Source organism: Lichtheimia ornata, assembly GCF_029851405.1.
Source record: "Lichtheimia ornata isolate CBS 291.66 chromosome Unknown scaffold00116, whole genome shotgun sequence".
Lineage (NCBI taxonomy): Eukaryota > Fungi > Mucoromycota > Mucoromycetes > Mucorales > Lichtheimiaceae > Lichtheimia > Lichtheimia ornata.
This window is the reverse complement of record NW_026695436.1, coordinates 1-25400: the sequence shown is the minus strand read 5'-3', so window position 1 is coordinate 25400 and position 25400 is coordinate 1. Positions and strand designations below refer to the sequence as shown.

Sequence of the window (25400 nt, the reverse complement as noted above, 5' to 3'; positions counted from 1 at the left end):
TTAGAAAAAAAAACGGATGACCCCATAGAGCTGAGCTGATTAATCCAAGTAGTATAGATCGCATCATCATCACCATCATCATCATCCCTTACTATTCGCTCCTACCTACTATGTATGTATATAAACATTATCATTTCCCACACATGAATGAAAATATAGAAATGATGATCCCCGACAAAGCATCCGCAGTCATCTACCAATAGATTCCCGGCAGATGGATTGACCGAGATCGATCATGCATTTATAATTATATGTGTTTCTAGATAGGATAAAGCATCAAAACGCAAGAGAAAAAGAAGAACACGACAACACAATATATACATGAACGATGACTTTAAGTGAGGGGGGTTGAGGAGAAATAGAAAGGAAAGAGAGAGCGAGCGAGAGAGATCTCTTTATATCAAAACGTTTCATATACATTCATTGTTCACCGTGGTGTTGCATGAGAAACATGATTGTCAAAAAGGGCCATATCATTGGATGAGAAGCCACCACCACCACCACCTCCAGATGGGTCGTTATTGTTGGAATGCATGTCTAGATTGCCGAATCCTTGGCCGGCAAGGACAGCCGCAAGATCTTCTTCGGTAAATCCTTCTGGGATATCAAAATTGGTGTTTGCTGTATCATACATTCATCATGAGGATATGCATATAAAGAACAAGGAGGAAACACTTACCACCATAGAGCACACTTTCAATGGTTGGGTCCATTTCCATCTTGACAGGAACAGCAGCTGATGAAGATGCTCCATATTGATCCATGTATTGTTGTTGTTGTTGTTGAGAAGAAGATTCATCCTTGTAATCATCGAATGGATCATGGTCATCATCACGATCAGGTGTTGCAAGTGCTGAAGAAGTGAAAGGTGCATAGCTCTTGGGTCTACCATACGTTGTAGGTATTTGGCGCTGTTGTTGAGGAAATCGATTTGTGAAAGAGGAAGATAAAGGCGAACCAAAAGTGAAGCTACCCGGTGATGAAGAAAGGGCGTTCGTTGGCACAGAAGACGAATAAGATGCTGAGGGTGGCGGTTGCTGATTTTGTGGTTTGGGAGATGACGAGCCAAGACGAGGTGAGCTTGGTGTTGCATAAGGCGAGAATCTACGCGGGTGTTGTTGTTGTGCTGTCATGGGTGGTGATCCAATATGCATTCTGTTGAGTGACATGGTAACCGAATTGGGTGAGCCAGGAATCATCAATGACGAATTAGGCACTGAAGAAGATGAGCCACCTGCTCCAAGCATAGGCGATTGGGGTGGTTGCTGTTGCACTGCTGCATGAATGGCCATAGGTGATGAAGCTTGGAATGAACGTGGACGTGCAGATTCAATAGGCCGTGATGAGGGTGGTGGAGGTTGAGAATGGCGTTGAATCTTTCCACTCCTTATAGCCTTGATCAATTCACGTTCCTCTTGCAATCGTTGCACAAGCACCACCTTTTTTCCTGTTGCTGGTTTTCCTCGTTGTCGTAACATGTCCTTGAGTTCCGATACAGTGATATCGTCAAAGTCCACCTTCTCCAACTGATCATCCAATTGACGTTGATGTTCTTCGGCATCAAAGGGTACTGCATTAGGAGGCCGTTGTACTCGTTGAATCTGGATAGGCATTGTTCTTGAAGGAAATGACGTAGCTTGACCCCCTTTCATCATTCCACTTGTGCTTCCATTGCCAAAGCTTCCCACTTGTAAAGGTGATGTCCCTGCAGGGAATGATGATGCAGCACCGGTACTCTCATCAAAACGTGTCGTTGGTATGGTTGGCACTGATGTTCCAAAAGCGGCAGCAGCACCAAGAGAGGATCGTTGTTGCGTCGAAGATGTCTTTGGTGCAGATCCAGCCATGCCACTTGATGTCTTTTTGTTGTAGTTGACTCTGAAACGTGCTTGTAATTCATTTTGTCTGCGTTGATGATCGATCTCAGATGACCTTGTTGCATGGGCAACGGCGGCACTGCCGCTTGCATTGATGGGTATAGGGCTACTGGTTCGTTTCAGTCTCATGCCAGGTGAGCGACGATTGTCCTTTTTGATTGGTTTAGCAGATGCCATTGTCCTCGTGGTATCCTGAACAGCACCAGAAGTATTGATGGTAGGCATGGTATCAGGATAAGATAAACGTATTTGTTGCTGATCAGATTGATGAATATCCATAGGTGCACTGCTCCCAGCAACGGTATCCATGCCAACACCACCACCACCTCCACCTCCTCCAAAAGAATCTTCCATATCGTCAAACATGACCGATGCATTCGAAATATCAGCGTCATCCATGAAATCTTGTTGCTGAAGTGCTTCACGTTGCATGGTAGCTCGCTGTTGTTCCTGCAATAGTTGCTGTTGTCGCACAAAGTTTGGATCGGATAGAAGAATATCCTGCTGATTACCCAAAGAGAAGAACATACTAGGATCTTGTTGTTGTTGTTGCTGTTGCTGTTGTTGCTTATCTTCAAAGGATGATGCAAGCAGTTGTTGAGTGGTTGCAGCATCTTGATTGCTCCAAGAACCCAAATGTTTATAGAAATCGTCCATATACGTATCTTGACCAGTCATAGAAAAAAAGGGGTCGTACGAAGAGCTGGGTTGTTGAGAAGAAGTTGCATTGTCAAAAGGAAACAAGATTGAGCTGTTATTGGTGGATTGTTGAATGGGCTGTGGTTGAGGATGGTTTGAATTGGACGATGTGGGCATGTAAGAGTCTAGAGAATGGGGGTCGTCCCTTCGTCTCCCATGGTTGTATTCTCCAGTTGAGGAAGTATTGTCATTGTAGAACATGTTCACTGTGACATGAAAAAGTGGCGTTCTCTTATGAGTTAAAAAGACAAGGCAAAGTGAAAGAAGAGAATGGTGGAAAGTTGATATGCGGACCATGAAAAAAAAAGTATGCGGGTGGGTGCAAGTGCCGGCTCGGGCAATGTTTGTTTGTAGCCTGCTACCTCCTCCTCCTGCTGCTGCTGCTGCTGCTGTTATAGTGGGCTGTGTATGTAATAAGCTTCAACTCAGAAAAAGATAGAAGATTTCCCTTTTTACAGAAGAGTCTTTAGAGAAAAGATCATCCATATTTTCGCTGACAAAGTGCCAAGAGACAAAGAATCGAATGGGTTTCGATCAAATTCTGACTCACTACTCCATAGGGAATGAAGGCTTGATTTGGATATAAAAAGCTGTTTATAGGGATAATAATCAATCTCATGAGAATGATATCAAGATGATATCAATTAAAGGAATCCAATGATCGTAATAGCGAGACATACACAATACAGAAAACAAATTCATCGGGAAACATCCTTTTCAGGCACCTCACCCCACATCCCATTGCTGCACAACAACGGATGAGGTTAAAAAAAAAGAGGTCATCTGAAAGTGCCACGAACAACCATCCAATCCTGAGTTGAATATACCACGCCACTAAAAGATAACATGTAGACTGCTGGGGGTGAGCGGAAGACATAATGCTTATCGTGCGTGCGGATACTCAAGCACATGCAGCATTGCAAGATTTTTTTCTTCTTCCTCTCTTTTCTTCCTTCTTAATATCGAATCATGGTTGAACTACCTCCTCAAGTCCAAGTCTTGCCTGCCACCCCACAACTCAAGGGTCTTATGACTATCATCCGTTCAAGGGATACTCCTCGTGCAGACTTTATTTTCTATGCTGATCGCATCATTCGCTTGCTGGTCGAGGAAGGCATGTGATTGCAATGTTCCCACCACCACCACCATCACCACCATGGCAACCATTCCTCAGCAGACTAATAGTAGTAGTATTCTATAGGTCTCAACCATCTCCCTGTTGTTGATAAGACTGTGTCTACTCCTACTGCTGTTCCTTACAAGGGTATTGACTTTGAAGGTCGTATTTGCGGTGTATCCATTATGCGTGCTGGTGAATCCATGGAGCAAGGTCTTCGTGAATGTTGCCGGTAAATGTCAAAAGAGGAGGTGGTGGAGATTCAATATGTACCTGGTCATTCACGCTGTTTACCTGGGATACACAGGAGCGTGCGCATTGGCAAGATTTTGATTCAGCGCGACGAAGAAACCCATCAACCCAAGGTAACTTGACTCTTTGGAGACCGATCTCCTTGGTTACTAACATGAGATTGATAGCTATTCTATGCCAAGCTTCCCAAGGATATCGAATCTCGCTATGTATTGTTGTTGGATCCCATGCTTGGTAAGAAGAAAGAAATGAGGATGGTGCTTTCAATGGGTGGCTAATCAACGCATGTTGTGTGGCTTGTATAGCAACCGGAGGATCGGCAATGCAAGCTGTCAAAGTCCTTTTGGATAACAACGTTCGTGAGGATCGTATCATCTTTTTGAACTTGATGGCCGCACCTGAAGGTATCGAGACATTCGTCAAGCAGTATCCCAAGGTCAAGATCGTCGTTGGCGAGATCGATGAGGGATTGGATGAAAACAAGTATATCGTTCCTGGTGTTGGTGACTTTGGTTGTCGGTAAGATTATACATCATTTGGGATATGTTAAGGATCATTGTTCTCACACAAAGACAATAGGTACTTTGGCACTGATTAAGGAGCATATGGTATGCATGAATAAAAAAAAACTATATCCCAGCATGAACGACGTCATTGTGAAGGAAGGGTCATTGTCAAGGGTATAGAAAAGTGTGGGATCGCATCCTTCTTTTTTGGAAAGTAGTCGGCTTCCTTGAATAAGATGGATAGCTCACCGAGTATTGCGTACAGCCGAAAATGCGAGTTGAGCTGCATGAACATACTAAATCACGCGATGTTCCTTATGCTAAATGACATTAAGATTTCATTCCAATCGGGGACATGATGATTTTTGACTCCCCCAAAAGCTGGCTTTCTAATGCAAGGGTCGCCCATGCCCTATTGATAGCTTTCTTTTTATAGGTGACAGTTTTAACAACCTTCACGTATGTAGATAAGAAGATGATGCCATATATGGTGATGCTCACAAGATGCTTGTACACAAGATAACAATGCCATCTTATTGCCGAGTGTGAGATATCGTCAAATGGTGTGCTCATGATCAGGAGCAATACTACAAGTAAAGAAAGCGCCCCTTCGCTAAAGCCGATGGAGTGAAAATCAAGGTTTTGGGTAATGCATTTTCCTTAATACCCATATAGGTGTCTCATGTCCAATGGCGGGCTGAACCGAGAATCCCGACATGGATTATTAGCAACGTCCTTTTGTTTCATTTCATTGTCGGTTGTTCCTGGACAATCATTCCTTGTCTCTGTTTTACGTAATTAAGCGGAATAAAGCATTAGAGCGCACAATTACCTCCAGGGTTGGCTTCCTTGCATAATACATTTACATGCATTCATACATGTGATGGTGTACGTTGCTGCCTTGGATCAATTACATTCATTGGAGATCACATGACTTTTGAGTCTACGGGCATACGTAGATCCACGCAATCGGCTTGTCGGGTAATGGTACACCGGCAGCGATAGGGTGTCACACTTTTATTGTTTCAGGGGAAAAGAAAGGGAAACAAGTAGATGTGCCGAACGCACAACATTAGATGTCAGCTTATTTGCACGAGATGTGGCAGTGTGATTATAGCATCTATGTTGTTCAACAGCAGCGACTTTGAATAGTAATGGCTTCTTGAAAACAATGAAAAGCGAGTCTAGCCAAGATAAGTATGCTGGTTTTTCCCGGTGAACAATCACACACGCACCTAGCACCTTTCCTTGTAACACGGCAGATATGTATGTATACGATCGCTGCTACTGTATCGGCACAACTTTTTATGTAAGCGCATGTGCGTATTTAAGATGGGCGGTTCCCGAACAACCGCCACGTGGGAGGATATGAGTAACAAAGTGGCCTAGACTGATAAAGACAATAAACAAAAAAGCATGCACGTTATCGTAAAAAAACAATAGATCGACCACACGGTCTGGATGGTTGTGGAGAAACACATGAATCATCAACAAACGCATGTGCCAACTAAACCCTTAACCTTTCATGCTGGGTGGCAAAATGATATCGGTGATGAGTTTTTCCCGTTACAAGTGCGCACTTTCTTTTAGGAGATTGGCTATTCTTCTTCCACATCGACCCCATTTTCCCCGTGATTTGTCGCCATCGCATGTAAAATGATGAAACGCATTAGCTAAACTGCTGAGATAATGCAGGACCGAAAGAGCCGATGTGATCCAAAAAGGACGTTTGCATGTTTCCAAATTCTGCGGAAAGCAAAAAGACCATCATGGGCCGACCGATTACTAAAACAGGCACTGGATCATGTCCTTTTATATATCTGTGTGCGAATCTTTTTCCCTTTCACTTTCTTTCTCTTTCATTGAAACTTGGTGTTTTCTTTTTCTTTGTATACTTTCTATGCTTCATCACCATACAGATACCCGATCACGACCTTCATCCCTCTCTCAGCAAGTGCTCGTTCACAATCTTCATGCTGCCGATTTTAATACACCAGCCAAGATTTTGCAATACAATCAGCGTGATGGTGGTTGCCATAAATTCGAAAATGTAACGCCAGACGTATCCATTCCAGGCACTCCTGCACCACACGATCACATTGATGAATATGAAGCGAGCCATGATGAGTCCCCGGTTGTTGAACATCATCATTACTTTGGTCGTAAACCACCATCCAATGTCGATACCCCGACATCTTTGTCTCCCCATCATAGTGGTGAAAAGCAACAACAACAACGACCTAAACCCGTTGCTCGGCACTCTTCTGGAACCATTGTATCAAACCAGCCATCGCCTCAGATTGTAATTTCATCCTCATCCTCGCCTAGTACACCATTATCGCTTTCACGTCCCGCTTCACCAACAGGCGGCAATGCCAAGAACAACCATCTTAATCATATTGATGATGACGATGATGATGATGATGATGATCGTACGTTGAGCAGCATTGGCGAGCAACCTGTACCCAGTGCCAGCACCTCAACATCGATTCCTAGTCGACCCTCAACACCATCCCAATTCATGTTCAAGAAACCAGAGTACAATACAAAGTACAAACAAACACACTTCCATCACTTGGAGAAAAAGGAGACACTTTTCCATGGACTCAAACGCTTTTTCAAACACGACAAGCACAAGAAAAAGAAAGGTGTATCCGAAAACAAAACTACCATCAGTGCGAGTAGCAGTATGAGCGACTTGAGCTTTGCCAATGAGTTCAATAAGGATATCGAAGGACGCTATGGCAAATGGGGTAAGTGTTTTCCCTTTTGTGCGGAACATGGCAAAATGTGAAACATACAGTGGGTAGTAACGAATGGTTGGTTGATGCTGTTTTAGGACGCTTTGTCGGTAAAGGTGCCGGTGGTTCGGTGCGTGTGATTCGTCGGAGCACGGATGGCAAGACATTTGCTGTCAAGCAGTTTCGAAAGAGAGCCCCACATGAAAACGAAAAGGAGTATGTCAAAAAGGTCACTGCCGAATTTTGCATTGGATCCACCTTACACAATGCCAACGTCATTGAGACACTGGATATCATTCAAGAACGCTCATCGTTTTATGAAATCATGGAGTACGCACCCAACGACTTGTTCAACATTGTCATGAGCGGCAAAATGACACGTGAGGAAATTGCATGCTGCTGGCGGCAAATGCTCAATGGTGTACAATATTTGCATTCAATGGGTATCGCTCATCGTGATCTCAAGTTGGATAACATGATGCTTGACGAACGTGGTATTGTGAAGCTTATTGATTTTGGATGTGCCGTGGTATACAAGTATCCATTTGAAGATAAGATGCATCGAAGCAAGGGTAAGTTTTCTCATATGCGTTGGATCACGTGGCATGATACTCATATCAATCATTCTTAGGCGTGTGTGGCTCTGATCCTTATATTGCACCGGAACAATACACCCAACCTGATTATGATCCTGCAGCAAGTGACCTATGGAGTTGTGCCATTGTCTTTATTTGCATGACCATTCGCCGTTTCCCATGGCGGATACCACGTCCTTCTCAAGATCAATCTTTCAAAAACTTTATTACGCCATCCACAAATGGTGCTGCTCGTCTTTTCAAATTGTTGCCACGTGAAGCACGGCCCATTTTTGGACGTATCCTGGAAACCGATCCCACCAAACGCTGCTCTCTCGATGATATCCTTGCCGACTCATGGGTGAACAGCATTCCTATGTGTACTCCAGAGAAGCATGCAGCTGATCATATGCATCATTTGCTAACGCGTCCATCTGATCCACGTGTTCTTGAGCGAGGCAACGTTGTTGTTCTTGACATTGAAACACCTTGCGTCTCTGGCGAAGAAGATTTCCCTACAAAGAAAAAGGATCGTCGCAAGCATAAAGTTAAGCATAAACACCACTAACTTTGTCGTCTTCTACCTCATTCACATATACTCCACCATCATCATCACTTATTCATCCGATGTACTATATCCCATACACACACCAACACACACACTTCGAGTTCTTCTTCCTTACTGTTTACATTTTTTGCTTTATTTCATCTCGTGTACACGTTCTTCAAAGCATCGAGTAAATACACACACAACATTATTCATTTATGATGATTTCTGATTGATACGTTCTTTGATGAGTTGTTCAATGCTATCAATGGTGGGTTGACCAATAGCTGCTGCACCGCGATTCCAATCCACCACCAAGGGTCGTTGCAATAAGCCTGGATCATCGTGGATGACACTAGCTATCTCGGCCCAATCTTGTACGTGAGCATCGGGTCGCACCATACGATGCCATGCTGACTCGGCACCTTGCTTGGGAAGGAAACTGGCAATTTGACGTAGTTGGTCTATCGTGGGCTTGTCGTCCTTGTCCATAACGTCCACTCGATAGGCATCATTGCCATCCTCGCGTCGACATGAGCGCTTGAGCATTTCTAAGGCAGCACGCGATTGGGCGATATTGGCATTGTGGAAAAGAGTGAGAATGGGGAGTGTTCTGGGAGGTCGAAACGACATGGTCTTGTAAAAGAGGAAAAGAAAGAGGTAGAATGCGCAGCACTTAATGTCCACGCGGCATAATATTGTGAGATGTGCATTATGCTACAAACAGAAATAGGCCATTCACTATTGATATTGTTACATGCGTGGAGGAAATAACATTACATCCAATGTTTGCTATCAGTGTGAATGGCAACAAGAGCTTGGTTGGCTTGGATGGTTCAAGCGACCATGCTGTTACTAATTCTCCCATCGAAAAGCTTATCGTGTCTTGTATTTAACCTTGTGTCCCAATACTTCATCCGATTTATCACTCTCGTTACTGCTTATACCCGATCCTATGGCTCATGCGCACACACAAGTAGATCATCCCCTGGCCCTTTACGGTCACATCTTCCATTTTAAGATACCTTGACTCCCTTCACATGTTCTTGATAGTGATCGACTGCAAGCAAGAAAAATGATCCTGCAGCAGTAAAAGTGTCATATGGGATGCTGCATCATGTAGTAGTAGTCGTAAACTTTATCCGTCCCCGTCGTTCGGATGAAAAAGTATTGCTATCGTGGGAAGCTATAATAGTTTTCTTATACAATGACCACAAGAGTGGGTGAAACCCATCCATTGGTGAACAGCAAAAATGCTACATAAATGATGATGGGGCCCCATTGAGGAGGAGTTTGCATGCATGCATAATGGTGATAATGTTTCCACACTATCTCTATTCAAATCTTTCTGGTTTGAGAAGGTGGGGGCTGAGGATGATGGTGTCACATTTTGTCACTATGGCTACCTTTATTATTGTTGTCATTATGATATGGAGTGGCTAGGTAGTAGATAGTAGAGAAAGGGCAAAGGGAAACATCATGACTCAGGTGGAAGTCTTTTGTGCCGTACATAAAAAGTAAAAAGGGGCACCCTGCCGTCGGTGATAATTAAGTTGTCTGTGTCCTCTTTTTTCCTTTCCCTTTCTTTTTCTTTTCCGTATCACTCTTCATCCACCGACATCCACAGCAGCATTTGTAATGGAGCGAAGGGAGGAAACCACGCCTCTTTTGAACGATACCCTGTCACCGGCAGGCTACAAGACAACCTCTGCGTCCAGCGATAATGATGATTGCATTACCATCCTTACTTCCAATCCACCCTCGTTGGCAAGTCGACGAAGCAGCACCTCCTCCAGCTCTAGTAGCAAAGGCACCACCCAACAGCAAGATGATATCGTAGCTCGTCGCCTCAATGGTGCATCGCTGCTCACTGTTTTGGGATCGTAAGTCATCCATCATCTTTTGGTTTTCCTTTATCGTTTCAACTCACATTGTACATATGATAAAGGATTTGGGTTGCTGTCACGCTGGGTTCCTTGGATTCATCCATTGTAGCCACGATCTATGCACAAATTGGTACCGAATTTCAAAAGTAAGGATGGAGGATTGATTACCTTGGTTGATGTATTGTTGACATGTGCCATTCCCTTAGGTCGAACGAGATTGTATGGATTGCCACAGCGTATCTTCTGAGCTACACTGCATTGCAGCCCCTGTGTAAGTATATTCTGCTAATCAGAGAGGAGAACGAAAATTATAAGCATTGTGTAACCAATCATTCATCGGTGTTGTATACCTTTTCGATGTTGCAGATGGCCGGATCTCGGACGTCTTTGGTCGCAAGTCTGCTTTGCTCTTTGCAACGGTTGTCTTTTTCATCGGCTCATTGCTCTGTGGTGCTGCTCCCAACTTATGGTCCCTTGTTGTAGCACGTCTCGTGGCTGGTCTTGGTGGTGGTGGTATCAACACATTGACTACTGTCATTATCAGTGATTTGGTATCTTTGCGAGATCGTGGTAAATACCAAGGATACGGTAATATGGCATATGGTGTAAGTGTAACAAATTGAGACAAGGCCGATGCACGGAGGATGCTGCTGCTGTAGCATTTGTGTGCGTCTGTTGTGCGGCAATCCAATCTTTTTGCTAAAGTGCGATGATGTTTTGCTCCGTAGCTCGGCTCATTGATGGGTGGTCCATTGGGTGGATTCATTACTGATACAGTGGGATGGCGTTGGTGCTTTTATATCAATCTTCCAATCCTTCTTGTCACCATCTATGTGGCATCATGCGTCATGACCAACTATAATCTCAAAGAGCGCAACGACAACTCGACATTGATGCAACGTCTCAAGATGATCGATTGGCTTGGTGCTGGAACCATTGTAACAGCTGTGGTTGCATTCATGGTGGCAACTTCATTGGGTGGCAACACACGTCCTTGGTCTGATCCTTTTGTACTTGGTTGCTTGGCTGCATCGGTGGTGTTGACCTTGCTCTTTGGTGTGGTTGAAGCCAAGGTTGCTGATAATCCCTTGATGCCATGGTCCATTGTTACCAGTCGTACTCCACTCGCATGCTCGTTGGCCAACTTTTGGACATTGATGGCAACCATGTCGTCCGTATACATGATTCCACTCTACTTGCAAGCAGTACTTGGAAACAGCCCAACTCGTGCAGGTCTCTATTTGATGCCTCGTATTGTATCGTTATCATGTGGCTCTGTATTCTCAGGCTTCTTCATCTCACGTACCGGTGAATACAAGGGCATCACCATCACTGCCGCCTTTACCTTGCTCGTTGCCATCACTGGATACTCATTCTGGACAGCCACCACCCCATTGTGGTTCTACTTCATCACCACTATCCTCGATGGCCTCTCCATGGGCATCCTCATTACAACAACCCTCATCGCCATGTTGTCGACCATTGCTGCATCTGAAATGGCCACCATTACGTCCATGTCGTACTTGTTCCGATCTGCTGGTGGTGTCATTGGTATCTCGGTGACATCGGCCGTCTTCCAAGCTGTCGTCAAGCGTATCCTTGCTGAAAAGATTACTGGCCCTGATGCTGAAAAGGTACAAAGAAAGAAAGATCAATGTCATTTTCATGCAAGGTTGCTAATCTACCCCTACCCTTATTTAGTATATTGAAATTGCCCGCCAGTCAATGAGCGAGGTGCGTTCATTATTGCCAGCCGATATTTTGGATATTGTACTTGATGCCTACGAGGTTGCCTTGCGTTACAGTTTCTATGCGATGGTTGCCATGGCTTCACTTGCCTTCATTTCCACCTTATTTATCCAACGCTTTGAACTTTCAACCAAGGTTGGCAAGTAAGGAGAATACCATGATGATGATGATGTTGATGGGTGTTCTGTTGTCAATGGATACCCTTCTTTTTCGTTTTTATCTCCTCCATGGCTCTCTTTCTTCTCCTTGTGTTTTCCTCTCTTCCTCTCCTATACATTCCCCACCCCCATAGAATGCGTTGTTGTATCATTCCCCTCCTATTCCTTTCTCGCTTCAATTTGACGCATCTTGAAGGCCCAATATATACCTCATGTACTGATGGGAAATAGAAAAGAAAAATAAAATTACCATATAACCAATCATTGAAGACATCTTGAGGAATCGTGTAATGGGGGTCCATATTGCGTATATACCTTCATCATCCACCTTTAAACACATGTATTATATGGGTCAAAGCATCCCACATGACAACAATTTTATAAGCAATACTAAAACTTTTGTACGTCAATGATTCGCAATAGGCTCATTATTATGCTAGGAAGAGCAATTAGAAGTAGCTGTTGTGATGAGGATGAGCAGTGGTGGTGGTGGTAGCGGCAATATTAGGATGATGATGATGGTGATCGTACTTCATCTCATCATGATGATGACGAGGAGGAGGTGGCAAGGTATCTCGTGGTGTAGTTGGTGGGGGTGTATCATCATCTTCGGATGCCATGGATGAACATGATGTGGTGGATACGGACCAACAGGGTATGGTGACAGTGGTAACATCAGCATCATAATCTTCAATGTTTTCCCATTCTTCTTCAGGAGTTGAGTATCCATGGGCGTAATCCAGCATGTCCATGGCAGTTGAATAGGTGAAGCTGCAAGATGTTGAAGGGCTAAATTCGGAGCTACATGACGATACGACATCATGCTCGGTGGTGTGTGTGGGAGGTGTCTCTGGAAGTGGTATATCAGGTGGTGGTTGTGGTGCTGTGATGGGCTCAGCAATAAACGAATGGCATTGCAATACACGCATTCGAAGTTCCGGTAAAGATATGCGTAAAGCAGGATCCAAGCAAAATACACGCTCCAAGATAGCATTCAGCTCGTTTGAAATGCATGGGAGAATGAGCTTGAAGAAGCCTGCAGTGCGTCGGGTATATGCTGCAAAGGTTGAATCATGCATTGTAGCCTGCTTCCATGGGTTCCGTCCAGCGGTAAGATTGATGAGAATGACCCCAAGGCTCCATACATCGTTGGGACGTGTGCTGTATCCCTTAATTCGCTTATAGTCTCTGGTGATTCCACCTTGGCACTCTATATCATACAACAACAACAATAATAAAATGAGTGATCATTCAATTCAAAAAGTAGCACGTGGGTGGCACATTACCTGGTGAAAAATAAAAGGTGGATCCACATCCAAAGTTGGCAGACACTGATTGCGTGGTGGCAAGCCCAAAATCAGCCAATTTGACTTGCTGATCAGGGAACACGAGAATGTTCTCAGGTTTAATATCACGATGGGCCACACCATGATTATGACAATGCTGCACAGCATCAAGGATTTGTAAAAAGATGTGCCGAATGGATTCATTGTTCCCCACAATCGTGCTTGTTGGATGTGTGATGGCGCTAAATAAATCTCCATACGGCGCGTATTCCAACACAAGAAAGAGCCATTCTCCCATCCATACTTGCTTCACAAAGGTCAAAATGTTATCGTGCTCATTCACTTGCTGGTGGATCTCCGCCTCACGGCATCGAAAAGACGCTGGATGGTGATGATTCATGGATGTTGTAACAAGTTTGACCGCATAAAGCCTACGCGTTTTGACATGACGAGCTTGATAAACGATACCATAGGCACCAACACCCAATACAGCAATCAATTGGATAGTACGATTGTCGATGTACGTGTTGAGTAACACATGTGGGTTGAGGGGTGGTTCTTGAAACGACATGGGAAGTAGCGTGTAACGTGCTGGTGTATGATGAGTGATAATGTAATGTGTGTGTGTCTCAGCTGCTGCCACTATGGGTCGTTGGAAAAAGGGGAAGAGCAACCAGATATCTCTCTCTCTTACAAAGAACTGCTCTTATAAATGAGCCACACACACGCTTGAATCGATCATGTCTCCTTGATCTTTTCCTTTTGCTCCCAAAAAGACAGCCCTTCACCCACCCCTTTTTCGGCACATCAAAAGCAAATGCCTCCCCCCCTGTACACTGTAGAACAGCGGCAAGTGTTACACACATCATGTTCTGCAAAGGCTTCTAAGCTTTTGGATGCTTCTTCTTTACTTGACCTTTAACCCCTCCTTTTGTAGATAGGTGTCGATGTGTCATTTAGCTTCATTGTCATCCTTGCACAAACTTGCTTTTTTCGCACCCCTTAAACGTTGCGAATAGTGTATTTCCAGCTGCATATGTCATAATCGAATCGTGAAGCAGCTTTATTAAGAAAATGTTGGGAAACGTATGTACCCTTTGTCGAAGTTTCAAAATCGAAAAAAGTCAACACAGGTGCACATGTAAAGTGACGAGCGTGTTTTTTCTTTCCACCCTTTTCCTTCTAGCTCTAGATGATTGTACCTGAATACATGATCACTTTTCCCTTGCCAACTAGTGTCCCTTTGATCCAACCACGTCCTCCTTCTTGACGCTCCTAAAGTATCCTGATGTGCCGCCTTGAGTGTAATAAAGAGGAGAAGAGTGAAGGCAAAAGAATAGGAATGCTATGTATATGGCGATGTCCTTTAAAGTTTTGCCATCTTGCATGGAAAAAGACAAAGTGGATGCTAGTGTGTATGAGGAGGGTTGTTTTACGACTACATGGTACCATTCAAAACCCACGCTCTTTATTTAGTGCTCCTGATTTTCCCCACCAATACCTTCAAAATACCAACCCATGCTGCCAACTTAAAACCTTCATCAGCTTTTTTGTATTATGTATACGTTGACCTACCCTAATAAGCGGTGTATGCTTCGCTCACGATTTGAAAGAACGGCAAAAAGGAGAGCAGGAGTGGGTGTGTATAGGCACGTTCGTGGTCCATGGCTGTAGTAAGTATGTAGCAGCTTTTCGTCACCAGCATCGCACATGTGGTATAATGTTCATTTGCCGCTTGTATCCCAACAATGACGATGGCATGACAAGGAGAGCATTCATTTCCCATTCTGGGAATCAATAAACACCTCTTGCATTAGCAATGTCGATCATCATGCGCACTAGTAGGTTCCTTTGATCATCACATACATTATTATCACGAGATTGGATCTTCTTCACCATGGCTGGCTGTACATGTACATACACTATTATTACCTTGTTGGAGGATGAGAGGTCAGTGCGCAGGTCAACATCTCTTTCACCACCCCTTACATCCCCGACAGGTTCTTGCATCGTATGCAACTTGAGCACGAGATTTTGTTCAATCACATTAACGCTTATAGCATTGACAACCCGATAGCCCTTTGTTCTGTAGGATCTGGTTTGGAAGAAGACTCTCAATATAGGGGAATTGTTTATGCAGCATCTGAAACATCCTTCGAAGATTATACAATAAGACGTAGTTTATAGGTATGTCACTATATACAAATGGGCAGCTATTTGACTCTGTAGTTGTCTATCAAAACGAAGGCGAGTCCTCAAATCCAGCAAGAAAGCGATAATCATCCTCTTCGCCGCTTGACCAATCATCATGCTCGTTACTCGATTCCTCTGGTTGTTTGCGTTTGGATGGGATTGTTGCTTCGTGCATTGATGTATCACGTATGAGGGTAGGTGGATGAGGAGTCGATGGCTGTGGTGTTGAGATCGGCTTGGGTTGTTGAATGGTACTAGTTGTGGGTTGAGCTTCCGGCTTTTGATGATCATCCGCATCCGCATCCCAAAATAAATCTTCCTCATTGTTCATTGTGTTCCAAGGACAATTGTCTTGCGTCATACTCTCATTTTGTCCTTGTTCATCAGCTTCCTGATCGAGTCCATCTTCTATACCATGGTCCTAGGAAGAAGGGGAATAAGGATGTTATTAATAAACATGTTCTTGTTATCCCTGATTGCAAGATCACGACCTACCGATATCTTAAATTGCACCGTCCGATCCGATACTCCCAATGAGGACTTATAAAGGTAAGCATGCCTGCACAAATAGATGCATAGAATAAGAAAAGAAGGCTCCTTTTATCTTTACAACTCCATAGATTACATACCTCTTGTCTCGTCTCCGATAGAGGAATACTCTGTTTGCACACCAATGACCCCAGCTTGCTCCTGCAAATCATTCCATCAGCCGACAAAGGGTAGAAAAGCGCGCCATGTAATACTTACCAAGGGCAGGGGTTAAAGCTTCATTGACCCTATCAGTTGTCACTTGGTTGGTCACTGCAACCTAATAAACACCTGATCAGCAACCTTTGTTTCGTTTATGATGTGCAATGTAACGCCCACTTCCAAGAGCATACTTACAGCAATGGTATGTTTGTTCGCTATATCTAGCAACGTGCGTCCAAGAAAACTCGGCAAAGAATTGCGTAAACGGATGTCACTGATATTGAGTCGTAATGGAAAGGTGATCGTATCAATAATCAATAGCTTGATCTACAAGAGAAATCGATCATGAATGAGAGATACATAATGACACGCTCATTGTTTGGATAATCACCTGTGCCATTTCATTCAAGATATCAGGTAGCTGGCGTATCAGAGCAATGAGTTCGCAATGATCAAACACCCTAAAGACATGGATCTTGCTCAGTAAATCATCTGGCAGGTACACCAATAAGCATCCTTGCATTGCACCCTAATCGATTGATTTATCCTTACCATTTTCCACTTGATCCGGATATTGATCCTGCATAGCTGTAGCAATGGCACGTAGTCTTTTTGGTACCAGTCCACCTTCGGTGTCTATTATCAAGGAATGTCGTTAATAACCCAAGCCATGCAAACCTTTGTCGACTTACCGATATACATGCATTCCCCATTGGATCCACCAAATTCACTCGGCAACAAAGCATTGACAGCCAGCTGCATGCTAGATACCTGTAAGTATATCAACCATCCCATTCATTCGGTATACATACCTTAATTGTGTTTTGCCTGATCCAGCCTCTCCACAAAACTCGGTAATGCAGCCGTAAGGAATCCCCTTGTAACTTGCAAATAGATTATTCAAGGCGCGTGATCCACAACTGATTCCCGTTTTGCTGCTATCGGCGACGAGTCGATCCTTTGCTGATTGAGAAGAATGGATTTGCCCTGTTATCAATAGACGTCGTGAGTGCTGCTGCTGCGCATGAATCGATCATCAACACTATATCATTCCCTCACCTCCTTGCACAAGTGACAACATAATAGTAACCTCGGAAGACGATAGCTGCAACTCTGGTTGATAAGAGAATACACGTGAGTGTGCAAGACAAGAACATTGCAAAAGACACATGAGTAATTGGCATGTGTAGAATAGGAAGGCTCACCTTGAATGACTTGCAAGACACCCGCTTCTTTGATATCGTTAATCGTCTCATAACCAGCATCCTCGAGCTTTTGTTGTAATTCTGGTGGTGCCTCGGCGATCGATCGGGTGGTTGACATTTGAAGGAAGCGGAGGAAGAAAGAGTGCACTCGAACACGGATGGCGTACCTCTTGCCATATTGGATTTATCCGCCTTGCCATTTTCACCTTGACGTGTGCCCACATCATGTCAAAGGAACCATTGCCATCAACATGATGCTGAGGAGTCCCCATTAATAATGTGATTTAAGTAGCTATGAATGCTATGAGATGCCTATCATTATCCTTGTTGGATTGCAACCGAATCACGTACCTTCATAGTCTCTTCTACATGTACGTCACAATCACACACTGATACAACCAATACCATTATGCACAGCACACATGATGAACAAAATAAAGATGTATTAAACTTGCATAACAATGAATAAGGGGAAGATCATTGTGGATAGTGATTTTTGTAACGATGGTATGAAGGTACCATGATAAGTTGGGTGATGGTGGTCTTGGGATTATGGCGCTTCATAGCTTGATACATGAAGCGTGCCATCCGTGAAGCTACTACGACCAGCATCAGTAATTAGCATGTGAGCCTCATCAACTGTGATACGGCCAATATGATGCAGGATCTTCTGCAGGCTGTGTATGTAATCGTTCTTCATGACGCTTTCAAGTTGCATGTGGATCAGGTCGTAAACATCCAACCTTATGATTGGAGCCTTTTGGCTCGACTTGTCAAGCCGTATAATAGTGCTACCATTGGTACAATAACAACAACAGTGATGTCCTTGTAGCTTCTCGTTTGCTGCACTTGCTGATGGTAAATACAAAAATGTCATTTCTACCAAGATGGTAATACAGCAATGCCATCACCATAGACAGAATGGAAAGCATTAAATCTTTATCTTATTCTACTGATAGTGGCATAGCGTTTGATGTAAGATCCATATTGCCACGCCAAACTAGTAGGCAGGGGAGGATAGCTGAAGAAGAGGTTACCAGCTACAACATTGAAGATGCTTGCAATGAATATTTAGAGAATCAATAGCTTGGATGAATACTTAACACGAACCCTTTAGGCAGGACCTGATATATGTGGAAATTGTTGCTCTTGTATAGGCTGCTCTGATGATTCCATGGTTGAAGCAAGGAGCGAGCTCACTTGCTGCATTGATGACAATGATGGAGAAGCTGCTATTCACCACCATGCGGGCTGTAGTAGGCTGTGCTCTTAATCTAACTTTGCAGATACATCTCGGGAGGTAGCTACATCTGAAATTATATGAGCATAGGCGTCATTAAGCAATATGATTACGTTTTACCTTAATGAAACAAGGAACCAAAATAGAAGTAGGATAACAATGACACCCACAACATAGGATAACAACAATGAAAGGCTAAAAACCATCACGAATACTTTTAGTATATGAATCACTCACAAAGAGCACTACCCGCCACGATACTCACATCAATTTAGAATTGTAGAATGTGTATCAATGATGAAAGAAAGAGATTGTGGGAGGAAAAGTGGGCGACAACATTCTTATATATGTGCATGTATGGTGGGCGTGAGTCTTTTCATGATCACAGTGAATGATAAAGTGCTTGCTGAAAATGGTGATGGGCTGATAGATTGATGGGGCGCCTCACAAAGAGCCTTGGCATGGTTGAGTGTGCTTGCATAAATCAAGATCTGAGATAAACAAGGGGGCGATATCCATCAGCCGTCGGCTATCACGAATCACTTGCTGTGCTCCTCAAATTTCACCAAAGAGACGTTGTTCGAGCATGTTTGTGGTGTAAGTGTAGGTTCCAGAATGCAACGTCAATGACACCTTTGTCACTAGTAGGCATAATACTCAAGGGCCGATGTTCCTGGATACCACAGCTCTTGCATAGGGTTGATATGACACCTTCCATTAAATCGGTACCAGGATGGTGCTTGAAAGGAAGAACGACTGCCCCAAAGGCACAGCCAATGCAAGGTGTTACTAGGGGCGATGCAATAAAAGATACTTGGTAACCAGGTAAAGCCAAAGAGGCAATGACCAAGAGCAAGATTTAGGAGAAATCCAATATCATTTTTCGATCATGTTCGAGATCGTTGCCATATTCTCAAATAACCTGAACGGGATTGGGTGGTAGTCAAAGTCTTTATAATCATTATTTAAAGTACAAGATGACCATGTTATGATAAACCAGCAAAACAAAGGGGATACCCATTATAAAGTTGATGAGCTTGGATTATGAAAAGGGAACTCAATGGATGTAGACACGAAGGAATTCGAGGGACGATCAGCTTTCATCCAGTGCCATTCAGCGAGAGTTCATTGGTTGGATACACGTTGAAGCCCGCTAACCCAATCACAGCTTGTTGCACCACCCAAATCTTATATAAATATCAATCAAGGAGCTCTTTCGATATCTTCGTGTTTCCTCCACCCCCACTACTACTACTTTATCACCCGCGTACAATGGCCAAACTCTCCTCATTCTGGACACTTCTTTTCCTCGTCATCGCATGCACGTCTCTTGGTAAGTGTCACATGGTCCCTCTACTTGGACATTGGAAAGCACGCGTGTGTATTGATGAGCTCGTTCGATCTCCATCCACACATAGTGTTTGCACAAGACGAACAACAAGAGAACCCAATTATCACTGCTGATCTTGATATCACTGCACAATTCCCTGATAACCCATTTGGATGTAAGTAAAAAGGATAGCTCGTGGATATGGGTATGTACAACATGTGTCCTAACACCCTATGTTCTCGTGCCTAGTGATCGTCAATGGCCAGCGCAACAAGGTTCTTTTATCAGTTACCAATAAGGAAGATGTGGATTACTCTGTGCTCGCTGTTTCTGCCAAGGTTTCCCATCCTGACAACCCTGACAAGATCCTTCGCAACGTAAGTTTGAACAAAAGACCCATGCTGGATGATGCTGGTGTTTCATATATGTTCGAGGATACTAATACAACAATGCATGATATAGTTGACCGCTCTTCGTTATGACTTGAACATCCCTGCTGAAGGTACCGTCGAGATCCCTTACGCTTTTTACTCTGAATTCGCACCTGGAGAGCTTGCTTTGACCGTGTTCGTTGATGTTTTGGGCGGCGTAAGTAGATCATGTTTGGGATTTGCATACATGTGGATGTTCACCATTATTGGTATATACAGGAGAAGATTGTCCGTGTTACTGGTTATGATGGATTGATCACTATCACTGATCCCGAGACCTCGTGGTTGGATCCTCAATTGTAAGTTGAATGGGCAGGGTTCTTCATTATCCAAGGGATTAACATACGACTCGTTACCAGGATCTTTTTGTACATTGTTCTCGGTGCCATCAGTCTTGGTGTTGGCTATATCATTCGTGAAGCATTCTTTGGTGGTGCTAAGAAGACCAAGGTATGCTTCCCTTTTATTCCTAATGCATGTGGATAAACAAGTGTACCTAACATAATACTTTTTTGGCGACTATAGACCAAGAAGGCATCAAAGGAACCTGCTGTTCAACCTTCCCACCGCGATGAAAAGGGTCAAATGGTTTTGGATGAATCCTGGATTCCTGAGCATCATCTCAAGAACAGCCCCAAGCAGTCTCCTCGCGCCAAGAAGAGATCCAACCGCAAGTAAATCGAAAAACACATGATGGCTATATAGTGGAGGAAGCCTGGAAGCCTTTCTCATTTCATTTTGTTTTTTGCATAAATCGTGTTAATATTACTTTATTGCATAAGTGACATGGATGCTATAGGCAATTGAATGGGATTGAATGGATGGGTTTGGGGAGGATATTGTCGTAAGGCTTTATAATAAAGACCATCCTTTGCTTCAGGCTGTATTCTTTATCAATTATTTAGTTCCATTATAGACATCGAGAACCTTGGAGAATACATCACCAAGTGTTTGAACTTTACGTAAATCAATTTCGTGTGCACGATCTATCCATCTTCTAGAGCCAAGCGGAACTAAATCATCCAACTTCGACAATAAATGCCACCAAACTGCATTCGGGTCGGACATCCTTGGGATTTTGATCCGCATCATTCCCAGTACACCATAGACATAATCAGCTGGATCATAACAACGTCGGGTAGAGTACATTAGTGAGGCAATTATAATGGCAAAATCACGTTTGTTTCCCGAGATACGATAGTTGATGGATGATCTTGCGCACCCTATGTCCTCGAAATCTAAATGAACTTCAGTGGCTAACTTTAGCATCCTGTCATCGACTAGTCAACTGGTTAGCAATGTGCTTCGATACTTAGCAATTCAAGCATACCATGCCTCGCACCGTGTAATTCATTCTGGTTATAATACAATGCCCTGTTTAGAGTAAATACTATAATGTACGCCATTTCTTCAAATCCAAGTAGTTGCTCCCGAGTTATTGTGTTGGTTTGGAGCTGGTGAGTGTCTGTTTCAGCCATAAACCGCACATTTCCCATAGGTAGAGCCATCTCCTGCCAGGTCCATACACGCTTCCACCATCGACTTTGGAAGAATGTGTACAAGAGTTCGGTCAGTTGGAGCCCTTCGGTTTGACAGATCTGCTCGTATGCTATGTACTCTTTCGTGCGATATAATTCCTCGATTTCCATTTTCGAATGGTGCATTGCGTGAATTTTTGGTATCAGGCTCGGTTCACAATCAATCATGACAACGCATTCAAGGCAGCAAGAGTATATATCACCCATGATATCGAGCGGTGTTTCGGTACGTGCACATAAGACATCGATCCACCAATAACTGTCCGGATGGACCTTGAGCAACTTCAGTAGTGCGCAACGTTTTTCAGGTCTCATCGAAACAGGTTTGACAGCTATCCCTTCTTCATCATCCACGTATTCGCTGATACCATTCCAAAGGTACCGGTTGTTTTCTGAGAGACCCCAAAGGTGCGACAAAGCATAGTAAAAAGATGGGATATACTTGGCTTCATTAATCCTTTCGATCATCCGGTTTCGATGGTATACATTGCTGGCAGGCCGTATAATTCTCATTTTGGTCCCGTTATCTGGCACGTAGAGGAGCAGAAAGTTAGGGTTGGCTAAGAGTGCGTTCAACCCTGTTTCGAAGTAATGTTTGCGAGCGTTGTCTTTGTCATCCTCTAGACTTATATTGGTCTAAAGAAGCTCATGAGTATAATTCCCAAAGCATTACATAGCGTCTCATTTTCCTGCATACTCTATGGGTGTCGTTGGATACATTAGCATCGCATGCCATTTCGAAGAATGGGGAAAAAACGTTTATGAGAATTGAAATGTTGTGTGTTATGGTCTTTTCTTATCATCAGTGTACAGTAATATGCTTTGTGACACATGTAACATACAGTATCAAAGCCTTTGAGAAAAAAAAGAACTATCACCATGAAAGAGAAATCACATCAAATCACATGGTTTGTAGTCTCATTGAGAATCCAGTTAAACCTCGCACAAGTAGGCAATGATTAATGAAAGTATTGTGAATATGGAGGAAGAAATCTCGTGTAAGGGGAAAACAACGTTTAAAAGATACATCGGTATGCCAACCTTGGGAGGAAGTCTCCGATCATCCGTATCCATGACCCAGTGTATCACGACGACTCCAAGGGCTCCAGATTGATGAAGGTCCCGTTAATGTGTACAGCTTCTGTCGAGAAGGACAGGCAGTCGCGTATCAAACTTCGGATGAGGTGCCAGGTCACCCGTGTTTAGAACATAGCGTATCACACAATCCAACTATACTGACTCTTATCCTTCAACCGAACCCACAACTTCAATGGGGACTATCGCCTTCAACACCATGCCGAAAGTATTGAATGCATAACCACGTATGCAACATGGCAATGTTGGCAGCCACCTTCTCTGTTGAGTGTCGAAACATCGAGTTGGATGATGATGATGATGATGGTTGTACATGGTCGATAGCTCGCATAAAAATTGATGAGAGTAGTTGCCGTACAATAGCGTGTAAAGCGCGATTATTCAATATGGCAACCCTTCACGATGATAGCATCAGGGTCAAAAGACAATGGATGCATAAGAACAAAGGCTCTTCCTCCATGCTTTGCATATATCCAACCCCATCCATCCCATATCCATATCCATATCCATACCCGTAGTAAGCAGTATGTATTGAAACAAGTTGCTACACGTAAATAAAGCTGCCTCTATACAATGGCTATCTGCTGTCCACGTAACGAAGGCTGTAAGGCATGTTGCTGCAAGTAAAGAACACTGTTTGAGACAATGGAGTAAAGGCCTTGCTAATGGCAACTGCTGGAATGAATGCTGTTAACATTAGTTGTGGTAGATGAGTGTACAAGAGAACGTGCTGTGTCAGAGGAAGGCGTTGTGTTGTAGTGGGGTGCACACACCATGGACTTGCCATTCAGTCAACGACAATCGGATCACGGCAGTTGTGGGAATGACATGATGGGTTGAAGCAAGACAATCGTTCGCAGGTGGTGGTTGTACTTGAATGGGGCAACAGTTGAGAATGGGAGGAAGAGGGAAGAAGCTAGGAGTGGAAGATCTGGAAATCAAATTGATTCTTCTGATGCTTGGATGACACTTTGTTTGAGCGCTGTTCAATCAAATCCTCTCGGATCAAGAAAGTTGAATGATAAGCATGAAGGGCTGGAGCAGGACAATCGTTCACATGCATTGTATTGGGCAACAAATGTGAATGGGATGAAGGGGCTGCTAGCTGCCCATGATGGGCTGTTACTGAATATGATACATTGCCCCTTCCAGTCATGCATAATGAGCTGAGTTAAACAAACACGGCCCCTCTGCATCTTCGGCTCTATTGTAACCATACTATTTGACAATGAACAAAGACCACTCTTCATATGGCATCACCCTTACAGCATATGTAAAACATAAAGGTGCCTGTATCTCCAAACTTTACAATCAAACGTGGGCTCTTTAATAGATCAACGAGCTCGTCGGGGTCAAAGGAATCTTGTGTCAAAGTATGAAGTTCATCGTGGGCAATCCCAGATTTCGCAAATGTCGCCACCAGCCAAACTGGATCCGGGGGTCGACCTCTTCGACGACGACGACCAAAAAATATTTTTTGGGCTGTTTGCGACATTGAACGCGAAACTTTCACACAAGGTGCTGTTGGCCAAGCCGAGCACATTGCTCTATTCAAAACCCCACGTTTCATTGTAAAGTTCGGAGAAACAGGCACCTTTATGTTTGTAAGCGTGATGCTATAAGAAGAGTGGTCTTTGTTCATTGTGAAGTAGGTGGACCCTGGCAGAGCAAAAGATGCAGAGGGACGTCTTTGTGTAACACAGCTACGTTTGCATAAATGAAAGGGTCAATGTATAATTACTTTATGGATCATCTAGGAACAGGCATGTATTGCTAGCTAACGGCCACTTTTATCCAATCATCATTGTTGCGAGATCCACTGCATGGGAACGATGCCCCTGCTCTAGACATTCATTTCCATGAATAAAGTAGGTTGATCCGAGCTGATTTGACTGAGCTGCGGTCAAAGAGAGATTACATCACTCTGGACATAAAGCACGCTCGATGTAGCTCAACTGATGTAATCTTGTGTGAGCGTAACTCAACCAAATCAGCTCGGATCAACCTACTTTAATTATGGAAATGAATGTCTAGAGCAGGAGCATCGTCCACCTACAATAGAATGTACAAAAGTTGGGAATGCACAAGAGTGGCTATTAGCTGCCAATGTATGACATAAAAGTGAGGGTTGCGTACCTTTCATGCATTGTCCCTGAAGTCCCGACTTTTTAGCTGAGTTACCCAAAGAGGTCCTTCTGCATCTTTGGCTCTGTCTGGGACCAGCTACTTGACAATGAAAAATGGCTCTTCCCGCCAAAAGTCAGAAACAACAGGGGCACAAGCCA

The 25400-nt window shown here is 43.7% G+C and overlaps 9 protein-coding genes across 9 annotated transcripts; 4 read left to right on the top strand and 5 right to left on the bottom strand.

The window, feature by feature from the left end:
- Positions 1 to 427: 427 nt before the first annotated feature.
- On the bottom strand, positions 428 to 2693 carry O0I10_012213 (uncharacterized protein; the record flags this gene model as incomplete). The annotated part of the gene is made up of 2 exons (XM_058492159.1): positions 428 to 621; positions 680 to 2693. 2 exons carry the CDS (start codon positions 2691 to 2693, stop codon positions 428 to 430), a joined length of 2208 nt encoding a protein of 735 aa, XP_058337069.1.
- An 852-nt stretch (positions 2694 to 3545) lies between these two features.
- O0I10_012212 (uracil phosphoribosyltransferase) lies at positions 3546 to 4543 on the top strand (the record flags this gene model as incomplete). Its single annotated transcript, XM_058492158.1, has 6 exons — positions 3546 to 3690; positions 3778 to 3925; positions 4001 to 4058; positions 4113 to 4179; positions 4251 to 4464; positions 4525 to 4543. 6 exons carry the CDS (start codon positions 3546 to 3548, stop codon positions 4541 to 4543), a joined length of 651 nt encoding a protein of 216 aa, XP_058337068.1.
- Positions 4544 to 6351: 1808 nt separating this feature from the next.
- O0I10_012211 (uncharacterized protein) lies at positions 6352 to 8335 on the top strand (the record flags this gene model as incomplete). Its single annotated transcript, XM_058492157.1, has 3 exons — positions 6352 to 7204; positions 7291 to 7764; positions 7824 to 8335. The coding sequence occupies 3 exons, from the start codon at positions 6352 to 6354 to the stop codon at positions 8333 to 8335; spliced, it is 1839 nt and encodes a 612-aa protein (XP_058337067.1).
- Positions 8336 to 8530: 195 nt separating this feature from the next.
- On the bottom strand, positions 8531 to 8947 carry O0I10_012210 (uncharacterized protein; the record flags this gene model as incomplete). Its single annotated transcript, XM_058492156.1, has 1 exon — positions 8531 to 8947. One exon carries the CDS (start codon positions 8945 to 8947, stop codon positions 8531 to 8533), a length of 417 nt encoding a protein of 138 aa, XP_058337066.1.
- A 1005-nt stretch (positions 8948 to 9952) lies between these two features.
- Positions 9953 to 12096, top strand: O0I10_012209 (uncharacterized protein; the record flags this gene model as incomplete). The annotated part of the gene is made up of 6 exons (XM_058492155.1): positions 9953 to 10197; positions 10263 to 10346; positions 10407 to 10471; positions 10567 to 10805; positions 10929 to 11834; positions 11902 to 12096. 6 exons carry the CDS (start codon positions 9953 to 9955, stop codon positions 12094 to 12096), a joined length of 1734 nt encoding a protein of 577 aa, XP_058337065.1.
- A 460-nt stretch (positions 12097 to 12556) lies between these two features.
- On the bottom strand, positions 12557 to 13964 carry O0I10_012208 (uncharacterized protein; the record flags this gene model as incomplete). The annotated part of the gene is made up of 2 exons (XM_058492154.1): positions 12557 to 13317; positions 13394 to 13964. 2 exons carry the CDS (start codon positions 13962 to 13964, stop codon positions 12557 to 12559), a joined length of 1332 nt encoding a protein of 443 aa, XP_058337064.1.
- A 1665-nt stretch (positions 13965 to 15629) lies between these two features.
- Positions 15630 to 17599, bottom strand: O0I10_012207 (uncharacterized protein; the record flags this gene model as incomplete). The annotated part of the gene is made up of 11 exons (XM_058492153.1): positions 15630 to 16007; positions 16082 to 16145; positions 16216 to 16276; positions 16334 to 16394; positions 16472 to 16603; positions 16668 to 16768; positions 16829 to 16912; positions 16969 to 17039; positions 17089 to 17263; positions 17336 to 17389; positions 17482 to 17599. The coding sequence occupies 11 exons, from the start codon at positions 17597 to 17599 to the stop codon at positions 15630 to 15632; spliced, it is 1299 nt and encodes a 432-aa protein (XP_058337063.1).
- Positions 17600 to 19993: 2394 nt separating this feature from the next.
- Positions 19994 to 21160, top strand: O0I10_012206 (uncharacterized protein; the record flags this gene model as incomplete). Its single annotated transcript, XM_058492152.1, has 7 exons — positions 19994 to 20054; positions 20140 to 20226; positions 20301 to 20428; positions 20514 to 20639; positions 20702 to 20781; positions 20842 to 20932; positions 21008 to 21160. 7 exons carry the CDS (start codon positions 19994 to 19996, stop codon positions 21158 to 21160), a joined length of 726 nt encoding a protein of 241 aa, XP_058337062.1.
- A 219-nt stretch (positions 21161 to 21379) lies between these two features.
- Positions 21380 to 22756, bottom strand: O0I10_012205 (uncharacterized protein; the record flags this gene model as incomplete). Its single annotated transcript, XM_058492151.1, has 3 exons — positions 21380 to 21762; positions 21813 to 22656; positions 22718 to 22756. 3 exons carry the CDS (start codon positions 22754 to 22756, stop codon positions 21380 to 21382), a joined length of 1266 nt encoding a protein of 421 aa, XP_058337061.1.
- Between the last annotated feature and the right edge of the window lie 2644 nt (positions 22757 to 25400).